Genomic DNA, 26,072 nt, shown 5'->3' with positions numbered 1-26,072 from the left:
TTGAAAGTTTTGGTAATTGGTTAAAAACATACCAATGGGAGCCTATTACGTACAGCTATACATTGAATGAGAAATTAGAACATTTTACTCACATAAAATTGAACACTATTTTCTGAAGCGTACTGTAAAGTTTCATGTAGACGACAAGCCATTTATTACTGGGAAAATTAAAAACTTAATTATACAGCGAAATAGAGCATTCCGCAACATTGATAAAGAACACTATAGGGTACTACGTAACAAGGTCACTAATGAAATCAAGAAGCAGAAAAGAATGTTCTATAATAAGAAAATAAAACCACTAAAAAGCAGTGACTCTAAATTGTGGTGGAAAGCGATTAAAAAGGTTTGTTATTCAAAAAATAACAAAAATATATCTCTCTCTAATCAAGAAAATGGAGAACCTTTAACACAAGAAGATGCGGCTGAAATAATTAATAAGTATTTTGTTAACCTATAACAAAAGATTATAGTACAGTGCACGAGCGTTGCCTCGTCGAAGGTCGAGATTTAGAACTTCCAACCGTATCAAGACAATCTGTCGCACGAAAGCTCCATCAGCTTAATGTGAATAAATCCCCAGCACCTTTTAACCCGCCACAGAAAATAATTAAAATGTTTGGCGAGGAATTTTCAATCCATCTTACGGACATTATTAATTCCTCCTTTCGTGAGAAACGTTTTGGTGATATTTGGAAAGCCTATGTGTGTCCAATCCCTAAGTCTAACCCTTGTACTGTCATCGAGAGTATTAGACCTAAGCAACTACAAGTATTTTTTCTAAAATACAAGCGAGTTATGCGCTACAGTGGATGATGTATGATGCTAAACACAATATTAGCAGCAGAAAATTTGGAGGAATTCCCGGGTCCTCGCCAGTATTGGCCCTCCTTGAGATGTTTCACAAATGGTATGCAGCTATGGAAAGCCCTGATACAGTGATCCGTGTCATATTTTTGGACTTCACCAAAGCGTTTGATCTTATAGATCATAATATTCTTCTATCTGATTTGGAAAAGTTTGGTGTAAGGCCTGCCTTTTTACCCTGGTTAACGTCATATCTGTCCCAACGTCAAGAAAGAGTAAAATTAGATTAAAATCCAATTTCCGTAATATTAATGCTGGTGCACCGCAAGGAAGCAAGATCGGACCGTTTTCCTTTATTACTAAAATCAATTGTTTACCTGATGTTGCAGTAAAGGCAACTCAACTAATACAAAACAAGTTTCAATGTTTATAGATGACACTACCCTATCCGAAATACTGAATGTAACCGACCATAAATCAAATCAACCAATTGGAAATATGAAATTTAATATCCATGCAAAGGATTTCAACGTTCTGTCGCGAGCAAAGAATGCTGTTGAATGTTAAGAAAACAAAAGACATGATCTTTGACTTTCGTGTTAAGAAAACTACGATTAGGAGCATCGATTTATACGACCTAGAAATTGAAAGGGTCTCGTTCTTTAAACTGTTAGGAATATGGCTCGACGACGGTTTAAAATGGAATAGTAATACTGATTACATCATGAAGAAAGCAAGAAAGAAGTTGTACTTCCTTAAGGTCCTTAAAAAGTATGGAGCGCCAATGCAAGATCTCTTGCAATTTTATTGTAGCGTAATTAGATCAACTCTTGAATACGGAAATGTGCTGTGGCATGGAGGAATAACCAATTCTCAAAGTGTTAATATTGAAAGAATCCAGAAAAGAGCCTTCAGAATAATACTACCAGGTGTTGATAACTCCACAGCTTTAAATTATCTCAAGATGCAAATGCTGAGCGAAAGACGTGAAATCCACTGCGTGGACTTGATTACAAATTTATCTGCCCCTGAGCACTGTCTACATGACCTGCTTCCAGATCGTGTCAAAGACAAAAGACAAAGGGTAACCAGATCTAATGCTGAAACGTATTACAATTTTAAATTTAAGACTAATAGATTTAAGAATGGTCCTTTAGTGTATGCCATAAATTCTTATAATAATACTTTAACAAGATCCTAACTGTTTTTCTAACATTTTAACTCAACATGCATACCGTTTTAATACTTATAAATTGTAATAATGAATCATAGTAACTTTTATATTATTAACCTTTCTAAATTTTCTATTTATGTAACGTAATTTATGTAAATGCATGGCAATAAGACAGCAATCTAGCTCCCAATAATAATAATAAATAATAATTTGACAACGACACGCTTTAAATATACAAAAACACAGCCAACAAAAAAATCGAAATTTCATGCATCAAAACATATTTATTACCGTTCAGTTTCTTTGTAATTTCGTTCAAAAGCAATTAGATATTCTTTCCTAAAGATTTGAAAATGTGCTGAATATGAAAATATCTTGAATATGAGAATTATGTTTTGAATCTCACTCCTATATACGACGCCATCTTGGAAGAAAATGTAAACAAATTGCCGCCATTTTTTCACACGTGAAAAACATTGTACGTCCAATCAAATTGCATGAAATTAATTTACACAGTGGAATACGATTTTTATTTCATCATTCTGCTGTGCATAAATCTCTATACACATATAATGAACAAAAATACTACTGGATCCAAGGATAGTGCAAAGTTTTCATGTCCTGTAATACCTAAGCAACCAGACGTTTGTCCCAACAACATAAACATTTTGGGCTTGGTGGAAAACACGGACCACGGACTACGGACACGGACTACGGACAACGGACTTCGGACCACGGACTACGGACTGCGAATGAAAATACGCCTTTCAGATGATTATTCCTCACTGAAGAAACGTAATGATAGATAGATAGAATTCTTTATTATTCTTACAAGAATAGTACTCAAAACACACGTTTGAGTTTACAGCGTTTTCTAAGATTAAATATATTACAGGATAAGATTTACTGTTATTTACATAATTTTAACTATTAATTACTATAAAACTAAGACGATAATTGGCTGTAATCTACAAGACCAAGACAATAATAAGTGGATTTATTATACAAATTTAAAAAGGCATCTATTTATGAAAGTGCGTTTATAACGTTCGGTTCTTATTACAGGTAACTCGAACTCGTGTCCCCTCTGTCTTAATTGTCTATTTAACTTATTCGGCAACAATTCTTGTAATGCATTGTTTTTATTGTTTGTAATATTCTTCCATAATTTCCTGTCTCTGTCCACAATAATTTCTTTAAAATCATACTTTTCTGATATGTAACCATTTCGATATGCACGGCCAATGAATTTTTCGATTTGATCAATGTACTTGCTATGGGTGCCTCCCCAAAGTTCAATTCCGTAAACAAATAACGACATTATTAAGCTTTGAATAAAAGGTCTAACTGTTTGGTTTGTATACCATAATACTTACAAACTCTCAATATGTACATTCTTCCTCCTGCTTTGCTAATCATTTCCTTAAAGTGTAAGTCCCATTTATCAGGTACATTTTCCAACGTTATTCCTAATAATTCCAGCCATGATTTACGTACGATATTTGGAATGGGAGTCGGTAAGGGTGTTGGGATTTTACTTTGTATGACCATTTCATATGTTTTTTCCATATTGAGCTGCATTCTATTTCTTTCGGACCATTCTTTAATATTGCTTACCTCCATCATTGATGTATCTCCATGATCATACCCGGGGATTTCTAATGTCAAGTCGTCAGCAAATTTCACTAATTCATTTTGGGTATTGACTGTTTTAATGTCATTTACCATTATCGAAAACAGTACTGGACCCAACACAGTTCCTTGAGGAACTCCTCTATTGATGTTAACGTAGTTTGTTCTAATTCCATCAACCTTTACTCTTTGATGACGATTGTCCAAGAAACTAATAATCCAGTTAATAATATATGGATTGAGAGGAAGGTTTTTCAATTTGCTACAAAGGATGTCATGCGGCACACTGTCAAAGGCTTTCTTTAAGTCGAATGAAAAGACTCTCACATATCTGGCACCGTCTTCCAGCCATTTTAATGCCATATGTTGGCACTTAATCAGGGCCATTATAGTGTTGTGGCCGTTTTTATAAGCAAATTGGTCTGAATCAATAATGTCATGAATAGAATGTGCAATTTCGGCTTTATATAATGGCGAGTGTTCGTGCAATTCTTTTGGTTCAAATAATTTTCCATGGGTACATTTCTGTAATAAATACCGACAGGGTTCGCTTCGTAGATTTGATCTTTAAATTCAATCGCTTTCGTTAAACAACTCTCACACTATACTTTCAATCGAGCACAAAATACCGAACAATATCCAATGCGATTACATGATTGACAGGACATACAATTAAACTAATTGTTCTATAAATATCCACTATGTAGAGTATATAAGTGTCCACGTTAACAAAATATAAATATGTGATGTACAGTTTCTCACACTCCCGGCGTTGATCACACTAGAGTGATCAAAATATATCATCTTCGTGCTGTACCGTTTCTGCACCTTGTCTCAATGTCAACTCTAAGGGGACTAAATGCTGAATAGGTCGACGTAGTTCGATCACTCGAGATTTTCCAGAGTTTAACACGCAAACCTTTGCTGCGCAAGTTACACCGTCTTTGCTCTTTATGAGCTCTTTCACACACGCTGACTTCCAAAACACGCGGGAAGTTGAGTCATTTTTCAGAACAACCACATCACCAACCGCCACGAAATCCCGTGATGGACCTTTATGTACGCGGGCGGTCTCTCATAGACTCAGTAAATATTCTGTTTTCCATCGAGTTGTAAATTGCTCGAGTAAGCGTCGGTGTTTCTTTGCTCTTTTGGTCAACGCATTGTTCGTGCTGATGATATCGAACTGTCGATCACTAGGTGTCAGTGATATCTGTCTTCCATAGATTAATTGTGAAGGTATTAGTGGGTACGAGATTCCCTCTTCGTCGTCATACATATACGTGAGCGGTCTATTATTTATAGTCATTTCGATTTCAACTTAGAGTGTTCTTAAAGATTCGAAATCCACCGAAGATCGTCCAAGAATCTTCTTTAAACATCTCTTAGTGCTTTGAATCATTCGCTCGTAGAATCCTCCCTGCCATGGTGCCTGTTCTATGATGAAATCCTATTTTATTCCCTTCGAAGCCATTTCTTGTTGAATTTCTACCGATCTCAAGATATTCTTTACCTCCTTTGATGCGCTCTTAAATGTTTTAGCATTGTCTGTTATTAATCATGACGGTAAACCTCTTCGAGATTTAAATCGTCGAAATGTTTGAAGAAATAAAGGAACACTCAAACTTGGAACAAGTTCCAAATGGACAGCTCTCGTGGAGCAGCACGTAAACAAACAAATATATACTTTCTATGATTTCCCATTACTTGTATCATCAATGCCTGTGTTTAAAAATGGAGGTTCTTCGCTTACTCGACTGGATGGTAAAACAGGCTCTTTTTCTGCAGCAAAGGGCCTCGCTTCGAAAGTTTTACAAGTTACACATTGTCTTAAGACACTCTTTACTCTTTCTCGTCCTCGTAAAACCCAATATTTCCCACGCACGCAATTTAAGGTTTCCGTGATTCCATCGTGATGTACTAGTAAATTAGTAAATTTGTGACTTTCGTGGATAACCATGTTCGTAAATTCGTGCTTCGATGGCAAAAGTACCGGTTGTTTTGCTTCGTCAGGCATCGTAGAATGATTAATTCGACCGTCACAACGAATAATATGATCCTCGTCAAGAAGCAATCCAAATTGCTGCACTAGTACATTCTTGCTATCGATGTGATGATGTTGATTTCTTCGGCAAATGCGATAGATTGAATACTTCTGATCCATAATTTCTCAGCTTCCATTAATTCATCAGCGCTTAATTCCATTGACGTTGTGCGTAGTTGCTTACTAATCTTTCGTATGAATCGAATTATTCGTGCGGTAACGCAAAGCAACTTTATCTTCGTGCTATATTTCTTGGGGTCAATGATTTCTTCGATATGGACAAAATCATTTAGCGATCTATCATACGAGTGTACGATTTCAGTTGGATTTTTCATTTCTTCGCTTAGAGCCTCGTCATTAACTTTACTTGGAGGTTGAGGATCCTGTGGCCAATGTTCCCGTGAAGTCTGAAGAACTTCCGACCATTCCACCATGTTTCAGCTTCTGCTAGTTCACGTCCCGAGCAACCACGAGATGGCAGATCAGCGGGATTCAATGTCTCCATTCGTAGTTGCTTTTTCGCTCTCTTATCTCGTTTACTCGGTTCTGAACATAGTCTTCCATACCTTATGGTTTCGAATTCAACATAAAGTAGTGAACGAGTCCGTCCATAAGACAACATTGGTTATTATCTTGATTGACGTGAGTGCTTTGATAATCGTGTCGACCAATCGGGCTTGTAAATTTGCTCCTAACAACTCGAGTCTCGGTATAGTTTATCTTTTAATAGGTGCGACTCTTGTCTTGGATGCAATCAAGGACATCTCCATTACTATACTCTGTGCGAAGGTACACGACAGCAGCGAACGCAAGATCAGAAGCATCAGTGAAACCGTGAATCTCATGGTTTTCAGACAATTCGTCTGTATGGTGGAAGTAACAGCGTGGCACACGTATATCACTCAAGGCTCGTAGATCGTTCACAAGAGACTTCCAGCTTGCTAATGTTTTGCCGTCTAACTCGTCATTCCAATCTATGCTACCAGAACAGAGGGTTTGAAATAATATCTTAATGGTTACTGTAAATGGAGCGAAAAGACCGATAGGGTCGAAGATCTTGGCTGAAAGTTTGAGCACAGACCGTTTGGTCGGGGGAAGGGATTTGGGGTATTCAACTGATTCGCTGAGATCGTAACAAAATTGATCGCTGTACTCATTCCAACTTGTCCCAAGAATGTTTACGCAATTCTGCTTAGACGCCAGGGGATTTTGTGATGTTTGGCATGATAACGAATCTTCGACAAGGCTTTCTTCAGTGTCATTCTTTGTATTGCAACTGCTGTGCTTTAACTTTGATTTAGGCATTTCGTCCTTCGAGCTTTCGATAGCATTTTTTTGTGCTGAGATGCAATTTCGAATGAATGCCATTTTCGAAGTTTGAAACCACCCTTGCTCATTAGATCTTGAGACTTTCGATAGATAACCAGTGCTTCGTCGTCATCATAAGCCCCTCCAGCAAAATCATCCACATACAGGGACTCAAGTAGCAAGGCGACAATTTCTGGCTCGATTTCCTTATATTTTTAAAGATGATAAGCTATAATGCTGGATAGTATAAAAGGGCTTAAGGTTAAACCAAATGGCAGGCGTCGAAACTCATATTCCTTGACAGTTGGGGAATCTTGATTGATATCCTCGAACCAAAGAAACTTCAACATCTTTCGATCATCAGGAGCAATTGCAATTTGATGAAAGGCCTTCTCAATATCCGCGACAAGTCCGATAAGATAGCCACGAAAATTTAACTACGGTATCGAACAGATGAGGGACTAAATTCGGCCCCTTTTCAAGACAATCGTTCAAAGACACGTCATCTTTGAACGATCTTGCTGAACCATCGAATACGACTCTCAATTTCGTAGTCTCTTTATCTTCACGTTGTACTCCGTGATGAGGTAAATAATGGCTGCGTTGTGCAGGCTTAACTACGGGTTCTGTAATTCCACTTTTCGCTTGTTCCTTAATTATGTTGTCATACTGTTCGAGTAAAGATTTGTCTTTATCGAGACGAGCCTTGAGTTGATAAAGTCGCTTCAAACACATACTGTACCTAGGCGATTTTGGAACGCACTTATCTTTCCACGGTAAACTAACTTCGTACCTTGCATCATTCTCGAGATAGTTTATATCCCTTAAAAACTCTTCTTTTTTAGCTTCTGCCCCCGCAATACCCATTGATTCAATTTCCCAGAACCGGTGTGAAATCGGTTGTAGTAGAACATTTCTCCTCGATCAGGAAATGTGCTTCAGATACCTCAGAACATGATTCTATGTTACCAGTCGGTCCAGTAACGACCCACCCAAATTCACTATTGATAGCTACAGGACCACTTTCACCACGTATCATTTCACCCGTAAGAATATCAAAGTAATAATCCGCACCAATGAGTATATCAATATTGCTATCGTTCTGACGTCCTTCGATGATGTTGGAATCTGAAAGCTGTAAATCTTGTAGGTGGGGATTTAAACTAAGGTCGATTGTGCTTGTCAAAGGTGAGCAAAGACTTGGGAAACAAAGTGCGTTTATTTTTCAGCGACCACTGTTTCCTTTCAGTACTAACTGGACTACAGCACAACGTCGTTTTGTAAAGTGATCATTCCCAAAGGTATTCAAATTAAGGGTCTCGGTTCGAATGGGAGCCAGCTCGAGTCGTTTCTTCAATGAGTTGGTGATGTAAGAACCCTGGCTACCACTGTCCAGAAGTAAACGAACTGGTATTGAATTTGAACCATTCTTTACTTGCGGATATGTAACTGCTGTTTGTAGTAGGACTTTATTTCGGGTTTTGGTCGTCGTTGTAGTCGTCATTGAGTTATCTGCAACAGTTGCCTGATCTGTCCCAATAGAATTCTCAGGGGGAGTCATTTTGTCTCTACCATTTATCACAGTGGTGGCATTGGTGTTTTGAGGATCTTTCGTTGAAAATGACTCTTCGTTTCCATGGGATGCGTTTGATTTATCTACTCCGAAGGAAGGTGGTACATCATTAGGGGGCTTAGAGGCTTCACATATCGATTGATGACGTCGACTGTTACAATGTCGACAACTTTTCTTTGACATGCACCGGGAACTCCGATGCCCCTTTCCCAAACATACAAAACAGCGATTGTCTCTCCTCAATATATCTTTGCGTTCATTTGGGTTGGTCACACGATCACATGATGCCGAAAAATGAAATTCCTTGCAGTAAACACATTAAATTTGTTTACCACTTTGTTCTTGAGCAGTGAATGCACCAGCAGATGGTACTCTAGGGGGGTAGAGTGGGGCACCCGATTTTTTACCTTGTAGATTTGACTGAACTCCTTCACTTACTTCCCGTGCTTCAACTTCCGTTTTTATTGTGTCAAGCAGCTCATCAATTTCCCAAACCTCGGTAGTCGACTTACGGGCAATTTCGAGACGGATTTCACTGGGCAATTTTGACATAATGATTGGAATTAACATACTTCCGTATTGCTGTGAAGAAACCCCAATAGAACTCTTCTCTTTTGCTTTGGATTTTCTAATGGTGAAACAAGCTTATCTAGTTTACTTTCTAGGATTGATACCTTTTCCAGCAAGACATCATGACACGAACACTGGTTCATCATCTTTGGCTGATCTTCTTTAGAATTTATTTGTATACCAACTTCATTTGATGGAACACAATCTGTCTGAACACCAACTTCTTTCTCATCAAGTTTTTGGTATTCAGCCACCAATCTTCTCACCTTTTCTTGTTCCATGGGATGCATAAATGACAGTGGTTCTTTTGTTCCACAAGGTTCTTTTGTTCCACAAGGTTCTTCCCCATCAGCATTACCATATGGCTCATCAGGCAATGACTCTGCTTCTATGTTGATTAACTAAATACAACAAGAATAAAGTGGTTGTGAATACTTGTTGAACTGTTGTAAACCAATTTAAGATTATTGGCATCAATGCCAATGGTTGACAGTTTCAGGCCCTAGCATCATGTAATCTCAATGACCTGTAGTATGACTATATACCTTCTTCGCTTTTTTGGCCTTCGATTGATCTCCGGTTTTTTTTTCGTTTCTTTGTTGCCTGTGGATGTGGTGAATTGGTCTTATTTGCCAATGGAGGCCTCCTCGCATTTGGTTCAGCGGTCGGGGTTTGGTTTTCTTTGTCTGCGTCGTGTGCATCATTTCCCCCCCCAAACATCTGAATCAAAAACTCCGTCTCTGCTTCGAGCAGCACGCCAGGATCGTCTATACAGAAATAAACTCAGTATGTTATTCAACTACCACAAGATTGTCAGGAAGGAAGCCAGAGTTTAAATAATATATAGACTACGAGGTGTACTTATTGCTTACCGTGAAGCTTAATTATCCTTGCTTCGAAATTATCTTTTCCAAATTTTACAAGCACTTTTGCTCCCTCTTCAATTTTGTCCCCTTCTATAATTTCCTTTACTTTCGCTGTATCCAGCACAGTCGTCGTCTGGTCAACGCTGAAGAATATCAGCATACGTTTTGCTGGCTCACGAATGAGTTTTCGCAAAGAAGCCATCTCAAAATTAAGCCAAAAACCAACCACAAAAGTTTCGCCGAGGTGTCAGAGAGTGAAGATCGCACAGGGTGTAGATCGCAGAATAAAGTGTTTGGCATGGAACTACGGTTTTATTATTGTTTCAACTTGTGTGAGTCACGAATAAAAATAACCTCCACACCTCATATTTTAATTACCTCAGACCCGCTAATGGTTGCTAATGATCAAGCGGTATGCTATGATCAAGTGCGATAGTGTGATGAATACGCAATAGGCAGACGGTAGTGAGTTTAGTAAAAGTCACCAACAATATCAATTTTTACAAATCATAAAGGCGATTATCATAAATATCATAAAAATTCTGATTTACTATAAAAAAATTGAAAGCGAAAGGTTTGTGATGATCAGTTTTGTAACATTCGATTCTTGTATTTTTAAACGGATTTTTTATGACCCCCTCTAATCGCTCTATTGTCTGTTTTTGATCAACATGTTTTGACAGTTTTGTGTATCATGTAACGACATGTTCCACTGAGAGCGCTCAAAGACGCTCATTGCTTTTGACAAGTAGGAAGCATATAATTGTGTGAAATATAGTTTTAGCAGCAGTGCCCTTGGGGTCATGTACTTCGAAAAACAAATATTCGAAATAAGGACTAAGCCTAAGGTCTACCACTTCGAGCAACGGCTTTTGATAATTGTTATGTAAGAATTCTTTTTTAACCCCGTCTATATTGTCTTCGTCTCAGTGCAGTGATTTTTTTACCACTTTGTTTTGCCTTTTGACGAGGAGAAAGCTTTTATTTCATTTGTGTCAACAAAGTCGGTTCTAGCAACATTGCCGTTTAATATTGTCGTGAAAACAAATATTCGAAATTCTGGTATTCGATTTTAAAGCCAAAAGTTTTTAGATCATTAGTTTTGTCACATTTGCAATTCTTTGTGTATTTCAAATAATTTTTGTATTTTGCCAATTTATCCCAAAACTGTGTCTGTGATCGCTATAGAGTACTGTATAGTGTATTAGTGTATTCCCGAATTTCCGATTGGGTCATCGGGAACAACCCTACTCAACTCGAAAATTTCCGAAGTAGGAACGCGGTTTTAAATTAACCGAGGAACGCGTTCCAAATATTTTATGGAACGCGTTCGGAACGCAATGGAACGCATTTTGGAACCCGTTCGGAACGCGTTCCGGTCGCGTTCGGAACGCGATTTGAACGCGAACGGAACGCGAACGCAGTGTTAAGTTACTTCTGAGCAGTACTGTAGATTCAATCTAGCCGAATATATTCTATATTGACTATAACTTAAAAAAACGTTCGAATGAAGATTGAATTGTCAATTGCAGGATTGAATCTTCCATGAATCCATGGCCCCTACGAATCACTGCTGAAGTCTTTCAACGAATTTCGAACTAGAATACATAAGAACGGTGACACACCATGCGAGCAAAATTAACCGTCCTGAAATTCTAAGGCCTGTTTCAGACGTCAAATTTTTCTTTTTATGTAAATGAACTTAGACTTTAGCTCATCATTGCATACGTTGGGCACAGGAAAATTTTGACGCCTGAAACGGGCCGAAGTCGTCTACTAAATCACTATACATTTGCTAAAAAATATCCATTACCTATATAGAAATGATTATACGTGCAAAAGAAATTTTGATTACCGGCACCCCATCCCATTGTAGCATTGTTTCAATATATTCATAATAAAAAATCAGGATTCTTTAGGATAACCTTCATCTTTCAAAATATCCTTTATTACGTCGAGAATCTCCGGATTTTCCACAGTACCTGGTAACTGAAAGTAAACGAAGGGAAAAAATTAAGGAATAAGGGTTATCTTGAAATTTAAAATAAACGTTTGTTCGACTTATTAAGGCTACAAGTTCACCTCTGAATAGTCATTAAGTAGTCTGGATATGACAGTCAAATTGTTGGTATAACTTGGCAATTCATGCATGTGCATAGATGTGCATGTGTCTAATCTAGCCCGATGATACGGCGAATCTAACATTTAAAAGAAAATAAGGGAAATGTGGTTTGAAGGCGAATAGCTTTTGACTTATACTGTTCGGTCAAATTATATATATGGGCATGATTGCAAACTTCTGTGCAGAATTATAATTCTTGTGCGCAGAGCTTCAAGTTGTAGCTTGAAGAAAACTCTTAAATCTGGGATACACTGCATGTAGTTGTAATTCCATGCCTTATTATATGTGAATATATGTGAATTATATGTGAATTATCTTACATATTAAAATGAACTTATTTTGTATATTTAATTGCAAATTGAGTTACTCTACTTGCCTTGTATTGTTTACCATTTATTAACTTCTGAAGCGGAGAACGCAATGTTTTACCCGATCTAGTCTAAGAAAATATAAGTCAACGTGTTAATATACCATCAATAGTCTCCGAAAAAAAGACTTAGAAAGTTCACAAACTAATCACAGAATAAGCAATAATCTTAAAAACATTTCTTAGCAGTTTGGAAAATGCCAAAAACATAAATTTGAGACATGCAAAAAACATGAATGTTTCCTGGGAGTGAGAGGAAATGTAGCAGATGCAACAAACCTTTGGTAACGCCGGGACAATGACAGCGGATTTGAAGGCTACAACAGGACCCAAATGCTCACGAACTGCCTCCACAGCATCAGAAATGATATCCTCGCGTGACTTCTCCAAACCTATAAAAATCGTATGAATGATTTGATTCGAAAACGAAGAGGAGATGTTTCGGTTTCCATCTAAGGATATATTGATGCTGGCCATTGTTAATGCATGCCAGATATCATTCAGAGAATTATCCAGAGAGAATCGCTCACTCTAAACATCCCATTTTCAGTTCATCGATGTCTATTGTGATCTCGGACAATCCAGATGCCATGTCAGGGACGAATAATTGAATGACCGAATAACAAATATCAAAATGTTCGCTTTCGAAACGAGATTTTTCTTATTTTTTTCTTTTCATTTAAGGAAATTCTAATCATTATTAGTTTTCACTTGCGCATGCTTGATTATCTGAGTAAAAAGACGACATCGTTGACGTATTAACAATAATAAGAAAATCACCTTTTTTTACAACAAGGAATCCAAATGGCACGTGACCTTTAATACTGTCATCCAACCCAACCACAGCTGCATCCATAACGTCTTTGTCTTTAAGCAACGCCTAACGGTAAAATGTAACGTTATTATCTGCAGGCAAGTTTTTATCAAAAGTGGACAAAAGTAGACACAATAGGGAGGTGTGCATGGGGATGCGAAACACTATCTTATCTCTTAAAAGTCGGTCTTAAAACCTTTTTTTTCGCTTTTTAAGCCGACCAACTTAACTGTTTTTTTCGCTTTTGAAGCGTTGTATGCCTAAGATCCATAGCCTTGTAAGCCTAAGGATTTTAGGCATATAGCTAACGCCTCTATAATTAAAATCCAATTGTATTAACGGGATAGCGGCATTTAACCGAGCAATTTAATTTTTAGAATAATAAAGCTATGAAAGCCAATGAAATGTCTGCTTGAAGTAAGGGAAAACGATTCCCGCCATTTACATACAAACGATGACTTTTACCTCTTCAATGCCTTTTGTTGACAAACGGTGACCTGCTACATTAATGACGTCATCAGCTCTCGTCATTATCGATACACAACCGTTAGAATCCATAACACCCTCATCCATCGAGTCATAATGACCCTGGGATTTAAAAGAAAATTATTTTACTTTTCTAATCTGTTTCAAGGAAACGGAAACAACCGAGTCAATAATGCACGATCAATAATGGAACAAGAACAGCTGCAGATTGCCTGTTGTTTTATCAGATTAGTTGTGAAGTGAAGAAATCGTACCGGATATTTTTTAAAATAACTTTCTACAAATCTTTCGTCATTCTTCCAAAGAGTAGATGCTACTCCAGGTGGCAATGGAAGCCTAAATAATAAAGGAATTTAATTTCTAATTGATTTTCTCTGAAGTCTGTAAGTAACATATATGAATATGTGCACCCCCCCCCAATTGCAATTATCGTGCTCCTACGCCACTCTACACAGGGAAACAGCCTCGTACCCAGGCGGTTTTAAATAACTCTATACATAGGCACACTCCAGGCTGTTACATAAATCATTGGCTGGGTACGAGACTGGAAGGGATGCTTTCTTCACTGCGACAGCGGCGCTCTTTAAAAAAAGTTTGGCCTAAAATTCGGTACTTCGGGAGCGGAACTTAGGGCGCAATAATGTGACTATAAACCTAAATAATTTATCATTTATTACCGTATGACAACCTGCCCCATTTCTCCCTCCTTGCAATATGTCAAATCTGGATTGATGATACGAACTAAAAAAATCATCACAGTAATATCATTTAGCTTCTCTTTTTCTCCATTTCAGACGTCAGATGTTTCAAAACTAATGTTCATAAGCTGAAGCTTATATTAGTGTTTATTTTATTAACATTCAATGCGATTTTCGGCACATGAAAAGTTCAACGTCTGAAAAGGGCCTTGGAAATACATGATGGACTGGTGTGTTAATTTTACTATACAACATGAGATTACATTTGTTTAACTTTGTTTAATATAATGTATAAATCATACATAGTGATGAAAATTCTCATGTATCAGATACCACATAGCTGGCATACATTTTAAAATCATCTAGGTTATCTTCGCTTCTTGCGGTGAACGATTGAAATAAGAAATGATAAAAAATAAATTTTCCTAAAATCCAAAGTAAAAGTAATTCCATGTTTTTGCCATCATAAGTTCGTCAGTTATCTCGTTTTTTGTAATTATTTTCTACCGGTCTTCGCGTAAGAAATTAAAAGCTTTTCGTTTTACGCACTGCTCTCAATTTTGTGTAAGTTGTCCGCTGACAATATGAGCTTGCACGGGTAGGATAAATTTAGCCAATATGGACCAACGTGTATGGCAACTACAGACACCCAGAACTCTTACTTTATTCTTCACTTAGAATAACTGCCTCACATTTAGTAACATGGCATGGCATGAAAAATTTAAATTCAAAAAGAAAAAGCAGGGTTATACCATCGTAACCAGGAACCGGTCTTCCCGTTGTTTGCAGATGATCTGTAGCCACATCTCCAAATCCTACAGAATGAGCTGTAATTGGCCAACCAGTTTCTATACCAACGAAATATATAATTGAAAATAAATATGCGGTTAGCCAAGGCTAAAAAGTGTGAAAAATGTTACTCAAAGCTTGCGTTTACTTCTGAAACGGCTCGATAGCAAATGGAAGAATATAATATGAGCAAAGGGGAAGAAAAGGGCTAATAATTATATTCAATATATAAACTTGTGAATTTGCTAGGACCTAGTTAATGGGTTAACCCAAATGCTTTGTACGTATTCGACATCCGCTCCAGCACCTCGACATATGCTCTGCGTCGTCACTATGATATTAAACTGCTACGAAATTTAATTTATACTATGCAAGTTGCAATATGGCAAAGAGACAGATTTTTAGTCTTATACCTGTCTGCCACCAGTTATCAAGCACAGGGCATTTCAAGACGTCACTTGCCCATTTAAGAGTGTCTTTATCACAGTGTTCTCCAGCAAGAAATAAGTTACGGAAGCTGAAAAAGATTAAATTTGATTCGATCACAATCTTTATGAAAATATGCCTGTATCTAAGGAGAGTTTACACGTGATTCACATGCAGAACCCTATTGAAATGAGCTAATTGGGAAATGTACATGCAGTGTGAAAAACAAAAAAAACTAGTACCCAGCTATTCGGAAAAGCTTCGACTGTCTCATAAAACTTTCTGCTGTTCATAAAAGGACCAAAAATATGAGCCATTCATTCAAAAGTATGAGCCATAACTTAATCACCTCAGTACGTTATTAATTATATTGAAAGACGCGCCTATAAACGCACTTTTAGACGCCTTACGATCTAATAAACTCTACCATTTTGCTGATCATGATGCAGAAAGTATAAAATATTCATTTGTGGTAAATACGTAAACTGTTGTACTGTTATTTGCTAATATTTGCAAGAGCCTCTTTATAAATAGTAACCTTTCCCTGGCTATAAGAGGAGTTCGATATAATGGGGGAGGGATTCTGAACAATCGTATTTTTATGTCATCGAATATCCTCAATGATAATGATCCAAATCATACATTTTTCCGGCAATAAACAAAACGAAACAACCGTAAAAATATCGCATTTACTACTCACTGTGATAAATTGTACTTTCTGATGGTTTCCCCATCAGGGTCCTGAAAGAAAAAAAATGGGTCGATGAGATTCGAAATGCAGACGGGGTCTGTTATTCCTCGGTCCTGTTATTCCTCTTTTTAGGTTCTTATATTTTCAATTGTCATCCAAATCATTACATCCAATTAATTGGTAGAATGGTAGTCTGAATGTTTTTTTTTGATTGCCCGAGCTTTTTCCCGCGCTGCGTGTTAGCCAATCAAATCTCTTCGCGCGAAACCCACTCGCCACGCGACAAGGTCTATTATTCCTTTAACTTACCTCTGCTCTGATTACGCGTATTGCAGTTGGTGCTGTAAACATACCGCAGACGTTGTGTTGCTCGATTACCCGAAAGAAAGCTCCAGCATCTGGAGTTCCTACAGGCTTTCCCTACAGAAATATATCACATCAGTCCAGGTGTAAATAGATACTTAAGCCGGTCTTCCACTAGCGATATTTTTCGCGCGAAGCGACTTTATTCCTTTGTATTTGAGCAATTTGTTCCAGATGGTTGCAGTTGAGAGCTCTGAAACAAAAGTAAAATGTCGCTTCGCGCGAAAAATATCGCTAGTGGAAAACCGGCTTTAGGCTGGAATGGATACTGTTCAACGCGCAACAATTTTATAAACGTCGTCCAAATGTTTAACTCTATCGTCCAAATGTTCAACTATGAAGCCTCTTGGGCAGTAGATATAGGGTAAATAATTTGGCCTCAGTATTCGACTAACATTCCAGACGAATTACACAAAACTTTATTCACACAAGTGCGAAATACCACGTGCACGAGCTTTTTCAAATTTCCCACTCGAAAGCGTATAAACTTAAACGTACCTCGAAAAGTATTGAGGTGGCTCTTGCCAATAGCGGTCCATAGACGATATATGAATGACCAACAACCCATCCAAGGTCAGAAGCAGCCCACCATACCTAAATATCAGAGAAATTATCAGAAAATCCTGTAACCTAATCAGTGGCGTAGCCAGCCTGACAATTTCGTAATGCTATGCTAATATTTTGGTGTTCATTGAGTGTGAAAGCAATGAATTTCCAAAGAAATTAATAATTCTAATGACTTGAAATTTGCATAGCATGACCAAATTGTTAGGCTGGCTACGCCACTGAACCTAATAAAGTGATATATTGATACCGCGAGGGCAGAGGAAGGCAAACATGCTTTACATATGGCGAATCTGTCTTCTAAATGGCCCTAGCCTCAAATATGCCTACTGTATTGTGCATATTCTTGCTGGAAACAACCTAAATGTCTTTTGTTTACACGCGAAATCGAGATCAATTTATCATTTAGGAAAATTTCGCCAGCTCGAGAATCTTTATACTAATAAAAGTGTATCTCACAAGCCGGTTTTTTAAAACTCTTTAACTACATTTTCCATTGTTAGATCCAGGAATACATAACTCTGATTGCCCAAATATGTCTTTATGCAATTAAAAGTTAACTAGACTTTTATACAGCTGCCTCCTGGAGAGCAAAACATCTACCTGATCTACGTTTCCATACGATTTGAAAATGTTCTATGCAATAGATCGTCATACCTCGCCAGGCTCGATGCCGAATATGTGTTTCATTGACCAGTTTAGAACTACAGCATGTCCACCTGACGGACGTACAATACCCTGAAATAAAGTCAGCCATTAAAACTCAAAACTGATGTTAATTATAATTGATTTATTATGTATCGCGAAATATCCCATGGTGCCTACATGCCTACATGACCACCTAGCTTGTCTGCTCATAACCGCCCTCGTCAACTTCCCATAATGCTAACAAGTTTTTTTTTTTAAAACTTCAGAGTGATTTTTTTTTCTAATATGTTGTTCGTGTTTGGAATTGGCAAACGTAGACACGAGCTGTCACGAAGACAATGGTTTCATACGTCCTTTTTGTAAGTAAATAACTAGCTCTTGAGGACAATTTGGTCCCATGTTATTAAGCGTTTTAAACATGATTTTTGCTTTCGCTTTATTTCTTTGTTCATTGAGTGGTTCCATAACACCAGCTGCTCTGTTATGATGTTTTTGCAGGCAAGTTATGATTTATAAAATGCTTTCCTTGGCCGTGATTCATATATCACTGGTTTAAAAACCATATTACGGAAACAGTATGAATGTAAGTTGACAAACTATGGAAGTTTATAAGATCCACACTAATTGCCGGTGAGTATGAGTATAGCATATTTCCATACTAGATATATAATTGAAAATGAATTCCAATATGCTGTTTTAAATGGCGCTAGTGCATGCTAAGGCTATCTTTAAACCACCTACCTTAGGATCACCTGTTGTGCCCGATGTGTACAAGATATAGATAGGATCCGTCGCTAGAACAGGTACACAATCTTGATGGGAGGCTTTCGCTATAAAATCATCCCATTGTACGTCCCTGCCATCCACCATGGTTGCTTTGTACTATAGAACAATTTACATAACGTTAATTGTTAACTATTTAGAGATCAAACAGGTACGTCTGAACTGTTCGAAGTTTAAATATGAGGCGTTTGCTAAATTTGTCAAAGAACAGCAAATAGTTATTCTTATTGATTTAGAGATACATTAAAGTCTTATGTTCAGAGAAGTGATGGGCTACATACTTCATGATTTAGAATTGAAAGTTTCTCATGCATGTTTCCTTTCATTTAGAATTGAAAGTTTCTCATGCATGTTTTCCTACATTTAGACTTAAAGTTTCCATGTTTCCCTTCATTTAGACTACATATAAAGTGAACCGAATGGTGTTTAATTAACTGCATATGCATGTCTAACCCTCTAGACTTTACTGTATTTAATTATTTCTGCATAAGTTCCTGGGTTAGCGTCAATGCGTTAGCGTAAAAGATGACAAATTAAATTGGACTTCAGTCGATAGTTTTAGCCACCTGGGAATATTATTTGCACTATATCGTAATAAAACTAAAAATTAAACTAAAAACTATATTTTCAATTAACTTAGTTCATTGGTATAACAACTGCCTAAAATAGAGAGAAACACTTCTTGACGTTTCGACATGATGGCCTTCTTTAGGAGAGTTCGTATCTACTAGTAAGTAAAGTAGACCTAGACTAAATTTGATGCTAAGTTATTTGAGGACGCTGCCACGCTGCTCTCTGCAGAGAGCATGGTTATATTGGAATATATTTTCTAATGCTGAAGTCGCGGGAGTCCTTTAAACAGAAGACTTTTATGATCGGCAGACATGCATTGATCACAGCCTGAGTGCATGTATAACATCTGACTGCATGTATAACATTTGATGAAATAAAAAGTATAATAATAATTGTTTTACAAACCATATCTCTTTGGTAAATAACACATTTCTCAACTTTGTGCTGGGCGAATTCTAAAGCCTCGTCCACCAACGGTTTATAAGGCAGTATCCCTCTTGGCTCAATCCCACACGAAGCTGTAATTACAACCTTAGGCTAAATTGAGAAATTACAAAGTATGAACTTACTAAATAAGCGAGTTAGCCTATATCTCTCGAGCGAATTATAGCGACCTATATATCCCTCTTTGACAGATTATCACTAATTATGTGGTGGTCAGCATACGCTGTAAAAAGGTGTGCCTGCCATATACTGTGGTGTTAAGGTATCACACCAAGGTGTGCTATTTAGCTCGCTAAAATAAGGTGTGATAGAGGACACATCTTAAGTTGTACTAAATAGCACACCTTCTATGTATGGCCAAAAAATAAGCAGACTTTGAAAAATGATAACAGCAAAATACTTGGCAATCTGAACAAGTTATCCGTACATAATCTTATTAAAAATTATTCATTTCGAGTTTGAGATATATTCATGAAAAAAATTACAAGGAAAATGTAACATTATACTATGTCTATGATATTCAAAGCCAGCTCCTTTTATTTCTCGTCTTAAAATCATGGAAATGATGGAATTCTCAATAATGCTCGCAAAACAACACCAAAGGAAAGTAGTGTGCATTTAAACGAAACTCGACGCTTCAATTAATCAACATGTCTCTAAATTTGAACCACGCTTAGAAGAATTAAGCTAGAAGCCCCGTAACAAGCCTTTCGGGCTGTGAAAGACAATGAAAAAGTGTTTACGAAAGATGAAAAAAATATACCTCAGCATGCTGTATTCTTCGACCTAGTTCCTCGGACGCAAAACCACCAAAGACAACAGAATGAATTGCTCCAATCCGACTGCAAGCTAACATGGCCACAATAGCCTGCAAATTAGCCAAAAAGCCACAGTTTAAATAAAAAAGGTAGTAAATAAAGCTCTACTATTCCAAATGCTAATTTAGGCATAATAAAAATGTAAAAACGTTATACGACCAGCGTTTTGATGAACCCGGCCGTTCATGAAGATACTCTTTGAACATGATAATATGGGAATTCATATATATTTCTGTTGCATTGCGATTAATGTACACGCAAAAAAACATAGTGTGCACTTCTTCACTTACCCTATACGTACCTGTGGAATCATCGGCATATAAATTATGACACGATCACCTTTAACAACGCCAAGATTTACTAAACCTCCAGCAAATAGGCTAACCTAAAAATTGAAGTTAAAATATATAATTATTATGTCTTAATTTCTACGCATATACTGCGTGGTGTATCAATATGCATGTTGAAACCTTATGCGGAGTGTAAATAAAAAAACGGGTGGATAAAAATGAGAGTGAATTATCAGTAAAATACACGGCAATCACTACAGAGCATATTTGTTTCTTGCAAGCTTAAAACTGTAACATGTTATATATTTTTTTTCTGCATGCATGTATATTATTTACTGAGATGATGTTTGAGCCACCCGCTAAAGATTGACAGCCGAAAGTTCATGACATATCTTGCCACGAGCGTCCATATGGTTTCAAATAATTACCCATGATGTAATGATTACTGAGAAGAGTAGCTAGCTACGTATATTTCTCATTTTTAGAAGAAAAACAAAGACCAAACTCACAAGTAGCTGAGAAGTTAAAAAAAAATAGTATTCAATATCTTACTTGTTCTAACAGTTCTTCGTAGGTATATCTTTCAATGGTATTTGTCACAGGACTATCGTATATCAGGGCAAATTGTTTTCCATGACCAGATTTAACATGTCGATCCAGTGCATTGAAACACGTGTTCATTTCTCCTCCAACAAACCTAAACAAGATAAAACAGTCTCAAATATGGATTTTCGGAAAGGTCTCTTCGACAAAGAAGTATTGCGCAGGTATGAGATATTTCAGTTTAGTCCTCTCCATATTTGAGTGCCTTAAGGTTTATAATGCATGTGAGTAATATGTTTTCGTCATATCTTTGCTTGAAAATTGATTGCGGCCATTTTTTGGCGGTTAGTGAGCAATTATAGCGGTTAGCAGTATCCCTCATTACCGATTCTGCTGATAAATAGATATCCAGAAATACAATCCATGCATCGGCGCTTTTCTTTATACGGTAAAAACGGAAAGACTGTTCCTCGTGAATTTCAGTACAGAGAGATTACTGCATGGGGTGTTTCTATGCCTTCAAATATCGTTATTTACCTCAGCCTGGCACAAAAATGCAGTTTGACCGCTATATATTTTCTACGAAATACTCAATTTAAATTCAAAATATGACCCGTTTGACCATTTTGGCCGCTTAAGGCGTAAGCGTGATGTAAAGTTCTGATAGAAATGACCAAAAAATAGATTCAGCAAAAATTTTTAAAATAAAATATATAATGGGTTATATACCGGTTAATATTTTTTACAGCCATGCTGGAGTTTTTAGGCCATGGACATTGGACAGCTTAATAAAGGGCCAATTTGGTTGATGATAAATACGATACTGACGTTCAACGGACTTGTTTATGGTTGGTTTATCATGCAGATATGAGTATAGTATTAACTCTTCCTGATGCGAACGTGCATAAGTAAGTAAGAAAGTAAGAAAGTATACCTTCTAAATGTAATTCCTTGGCTATAGTGGAAGATGTCAAAATTACTTGCGAGATTAGAAACTTCTTAAGTTTCTTGTAATTGTTAAATACGTACGAAAGCAATTGCCCTCTCCTGTGCATGTCCTGTGACCCCGACATGTTTGTAAATATGTATAATTGTGAAGACCAGAAACGTTATATTATAAGATTTCTTAAAGTCACCACCTTTCGCTTAACAGCACAGCAAAGCCATGCATCACTTTTATAGACGCTTCTCTAATAGGTCCAACCTCTTTACTAAATGCTGAAATACTATCGCTTCCTTTAAAATGACCTGAGCATCCTAGATCAATATGCCTTCTCTGCCATAAATTTATCATACAGTATTTACTGTATACTGTATTTACTAGTAAACCACGCTTTGCAGATTTGCTTTCACTTTTGCACAAACCTCAAAATCCTACCTAATTTTGTTAACTACGTCAGGTTTCTAAACGTGCCTTAACTTCGTTTTTCGTATGTCCACAACCAGGCCAGATCAATCATCGTCGACCTGAGCAGTGATACGTACAAACCACGTCGTAGCTTTCTCTAAACTATCTTCTGCTTTCATGATCGATGATGCTGCGACAGGCTAGTCTATTTCCTACCTGATAGTCAACTTTGACGCTGTATAATTCAATAATTCAACACATACGTTAAATGGCATTTACTTTGTGTTGAAGCAACGTTTTCAATAAGATCTAAACTCACCTGTATACTACGATGTTAGGACCATTGTCATTTTCTAAAACTACTCTTCACTGACCAAGCCAATTTACAAGCATTTTAATTAGGGTCGCACAACAAGCCGTTGATCATTCTGCTAAAACTGTCCTTTTAACTACAAATAATCTTCGCGATATCCCAACTCTCTACCACTAGAACGTCAAAACCATCACCCCTGCAGTTGTTTTTAATCGTTATACATCTTTCTACATAGCAAGAAATTGGAAGAATTTTGCTCTCAATTTACTGTATATAGTTCACCGGATGCTAGCCCAACCCACCCGGTGGGTTACAGCGTACGTGGGTTACATCATTTGTGCTGAAAACCAAACAAGGTAGCTTATACACATGTATAAATTCTGACTGAATTTCATACTTAAGGGGGTTGACCTCTCGTGAAACATTATTTTGCAAGATCTATTGTTTCCATACAACTAGGGTTTTAGGGAAGTTATTTTGAGTACAAAAATTGGGGTTGTATGAACACAGAGTAAGAAAATTAGAACTAGCGTACCCACTTTTTTAGTGCAAATGCTTGGCAAGTGCATAAGATTGAAAGTAATATAAACATGAATTTTGCAATTTATCTTAAGTGCGTAAAATGCTATATAAATGACAATATAGTAAAGCTTTAATTATCCAAAATGTTTTTACCAAGAAATTCAAGCCATTTTGAGCATTTCAGGAATTTGCCAAGCATGCAAAGTTGGTCACTTTTAGCTCACATGCAGGCACGGAAAAAGCAGGTATACAGCCCCCATATTTAATTACGCCACCTATAGTCCCGCCTCTGTGTCTTGTCACCTGCTAGTCACATACTTTTACCATGCAGGTATTTGGTATGTTTAATTATTAAACTTCAATATTGTTATTAACTTAAAACCATTATTCTCAAGGCACATATTCAGAAGGCTTTATACAATACAGATCACTGTACATGGTATGTTGTTTGATGGTAATAAAATAACACCAAATATTGCCCCTGTTGTGCAAAATTTCTTTCAAGCCAACACCTCACACCTGTTTTAACTTTGAGCTACTGCTTCTGAATATCAAAAATGTCCAATAAATAGAGGCAATAAGCATACTAGCTTAATCACCAAGGTCATGCCTAGAAGATTAATCGGAAGCAAGGTGCAAATTCATATATTCATCTTTTCCCAAAGCATATATAAACATGAAAGTATTAATATACACCTTAGTGTTTGGTCCAAATACATACAATGTATTCATGGTACAATATGTGATGTAAATTCCAATGCATATGATATACAATGCATTTGACCAAAATAAAATAAATTAAGGTACACAAAATTTTAAGGAAAAAGACCCCAATCTTGTAACATATATGTCTCAAAACAGACTATAAACTATTTAAAGCAATTGTAACAACAGCTTTTTAGCATGTGTTATGCAGGTGTAGCCTGCATTGACTTATTTTGTACACTAAAAATGCTGTAATCTGTGTCCTAGTTAGTTACATGAAAAATTGTCTGTGGTTGAATTCATCTATACTGTCAAGAGATTGAGTCACATACTATAAACATGCAGAACGGTATATTTAAAATATGTTATATTTTCAACTTCAACATTGTTAATAACAATTGCACGAGATTTGAAAGCAAGTGTTTATAGACTTTAAGGTACGTACTCAGCTAACAAATGTGAAATATTGGCGGTGCATTATTAGATACATTCCAATATAACCAGGAAGCAGCGACTGGCACCGTCTTCAAACAACTTAGCATCAAATGTGGTATAACTTCAGAGTTGTTTGGTCTATTTTAGGCAGTTGTTATACCACATTCAGTGCAGTATTAGTTTAATAGAAATATCCTAAAATAAGGCACCTATTCAGCAGACTTACTTTACACAATATATCATTGTACCTATATGGTATGTTATTTGATGGTAATAACACAAAAAAATGCCCCTGATGTGCAAAATCTCTTTCAAGCAGACAAATCACACCTGTTTTAACTTTCAAGCTACTGTAGCATCTGAATGAATCACAAAAGTGCCCCCTAAATAGAGGCAATAAGGCAATAGGTGTACTAATTAATTGCCAGGGTCATAGCTATGTAGAAGATTCATTGGGAGGGAAGGGGGTTGCATAATCCTAAATTTGTCTTTCTCCAAACTGATTTCTTTGGGAAGATATTGTTCCTAGCTACAGTATATAAACATGAAAATATTAATATAACCTCTCCTCCAGATACGGCTCGGCTAACCAGTACCACATATGTTTACAAAAATATATTCTATCATATACTTTACCATTTAGAAAAGGGAGATTCCGTATCATCTAACACCTTCTCATACGGTTGAAACCAATCAATATTATTTGCAACATCGTCCCAAAATATCATCGGACTTGCAATAGACTTCTGATAATTTTCTTGATACGAAGCTACCCTTGCACTTGAGTGAAAACCATTGTATCTCGTTAATAGCCGCACAGCTACAGGTACAAGACGCTGCTGGCAAACATATCTAAGTTGTACTATCCTGCTTACAGCAGGTCTACATAGCAAAAAAGTTGTTGTCTTTCCCCACATAATGCGGGCCACAATATACTGCAAGTTTGCAATACAAAATCAGTATATAGTAATATACATGTAACCTAACCCCTGAGCAGGCGCCTTGATACAATACTGGGTAGTAATATCAGGGGTAATATTCTTTATTCATTATTCACCTAACTGGTAATAATAATTACCCTGAAGTACTGGGTATATCATAGGGTAGAAATGCTGCCAAAAAGCAGGATGTCGATGCTATGCTTTTTTGGCATGATATAAACGCTAAATCTCGTATAACACTAATGCTTTGTATTGAAATACTTTCATTGACAAAAAAATAGAAATAAGCGATATCTTACAAGGAAAGCTATGTAGTGGCAGATTGTTGATGTTTTCACAAATCACAACATTTACTCACAGAATATGCTCCCCCTAAAAAAAAAAAATTTATAAAACCTCTCCTAGTTTAATTCTT

General features: G+C 36.9%; 3 protein-coding genes across 4 annotated transcripts; all 3 read right to left on the bottom strand.

Moving 5' to 3' along the window:
* Window positions 1-4,177: 4,177 nt before the first annotated feature.
* Window positions 4,178-10,345, bottom strand: LOC114533231. Its single transcript, XM_028554733.1, has 3 exons — window positions 9,981-10,345; window positions 9,654-9,875; window positions 4,178-9,509 (listed from the first exon to the last, which is right to left on the bottom strand). Exons 1-3 carry the CDS (start codon window positions 10,174-10,176, stop codon window positions 9,478-9,480), a joined length of 450 nt encoding a protein of 149 aa, XP_028410534.1. The 5' UTR covers window positions 10,177-10,345; the 3' UTR covers window positions 4,178-9,477.
* LOC114533261 lies at window positions 7,359-7,832 on the bottom strand. The gene has a single exon (XM_028554762.1). It carries the CDS (start codon window positions 7,830-7,832, stop codon window positions 7,359-7,361), a length of 474 nt encoding a protein of 157 aa, XP_028410563.1.
* A 100-nt stretch (window positions 10,346-10,445) lies between the features above and the next one.
* Window positions 10,446-25,704, bottom strand: LOC114533230 (acyl-CoA synthetase short-chain family member 3, mitochondrial-like). Of its 2 annotated transcripts, XM_028554731.1 has the most exons (19): window positions 25,353-25,704; window positions 21,403-21,547; window positions 20,862-20,945; window positions 20,506-20,610; window positions 19,704-19,835; window positions 18,684-18,824; window positions 17,952-18,032; window positions 17,229-17,324; window positions 16,677-16,787; window positions 16,377-16,417; window positions 15,664-15,767; window positions 15,214-15,309; window positions 14,441-14,504; window positions 14,018-14,099; window positions 13,743-13,865; window positions 13,244-13,343; window positions 12,743-12,855; window positions 12,473-12,535; window positions 10,446-11,963 (listed from the first exon to the last, which is right to left on the bottom strand). In XM_028554731.1, the coding sequence occupies exons 1-19, from the start codon at window positions 25,631-25,633 to the stop codon at window positions 11,880-11,882; spliced, it is 2,046 nt and encodes a 681-aa protein (XP_028410532.1). In that variant the 5' UTR covers window positions 25,634-25,704; the 3' UTR covers window positions 10,446-11,879. The 2 variants fall into 2 exon arrangements, with proteins under 2 accessions (XP_028410532.1, XP_028410533.1); XM_028554732.1 differs by lacking the exons at window positions 21,403-21,547; window positions 25,353-25,704 and having other exon boundaries at window positions 20,851-20,942.
* Between the last annotated feature and the right edge of the window lie 368 nt (window positions 25,705-26,072).

This window comes from Dendronephthya gigantea, unplaced genomic scaffold (genome assembly GCF_004324835.1).
Source record: "Dendronephthya gigantea isolate DGI-Jeju-01 unplaced genomic scaffold, DenGig_1.0 000088F, whole genome shotgun sequence".
Taxonomy (NCBI): domain Eukaryota; kingdom Metazoa; phylum Cnidaria; class Anthozoa; order Malacalcyonacea; family Nephtheidae; genus Dendronephthya; species Dendronephthya gigantea.
Note: the sequence above shows the minus strand (reverse complement) of the source record. Positions and strands in the feature narration are given on the sequence as shown.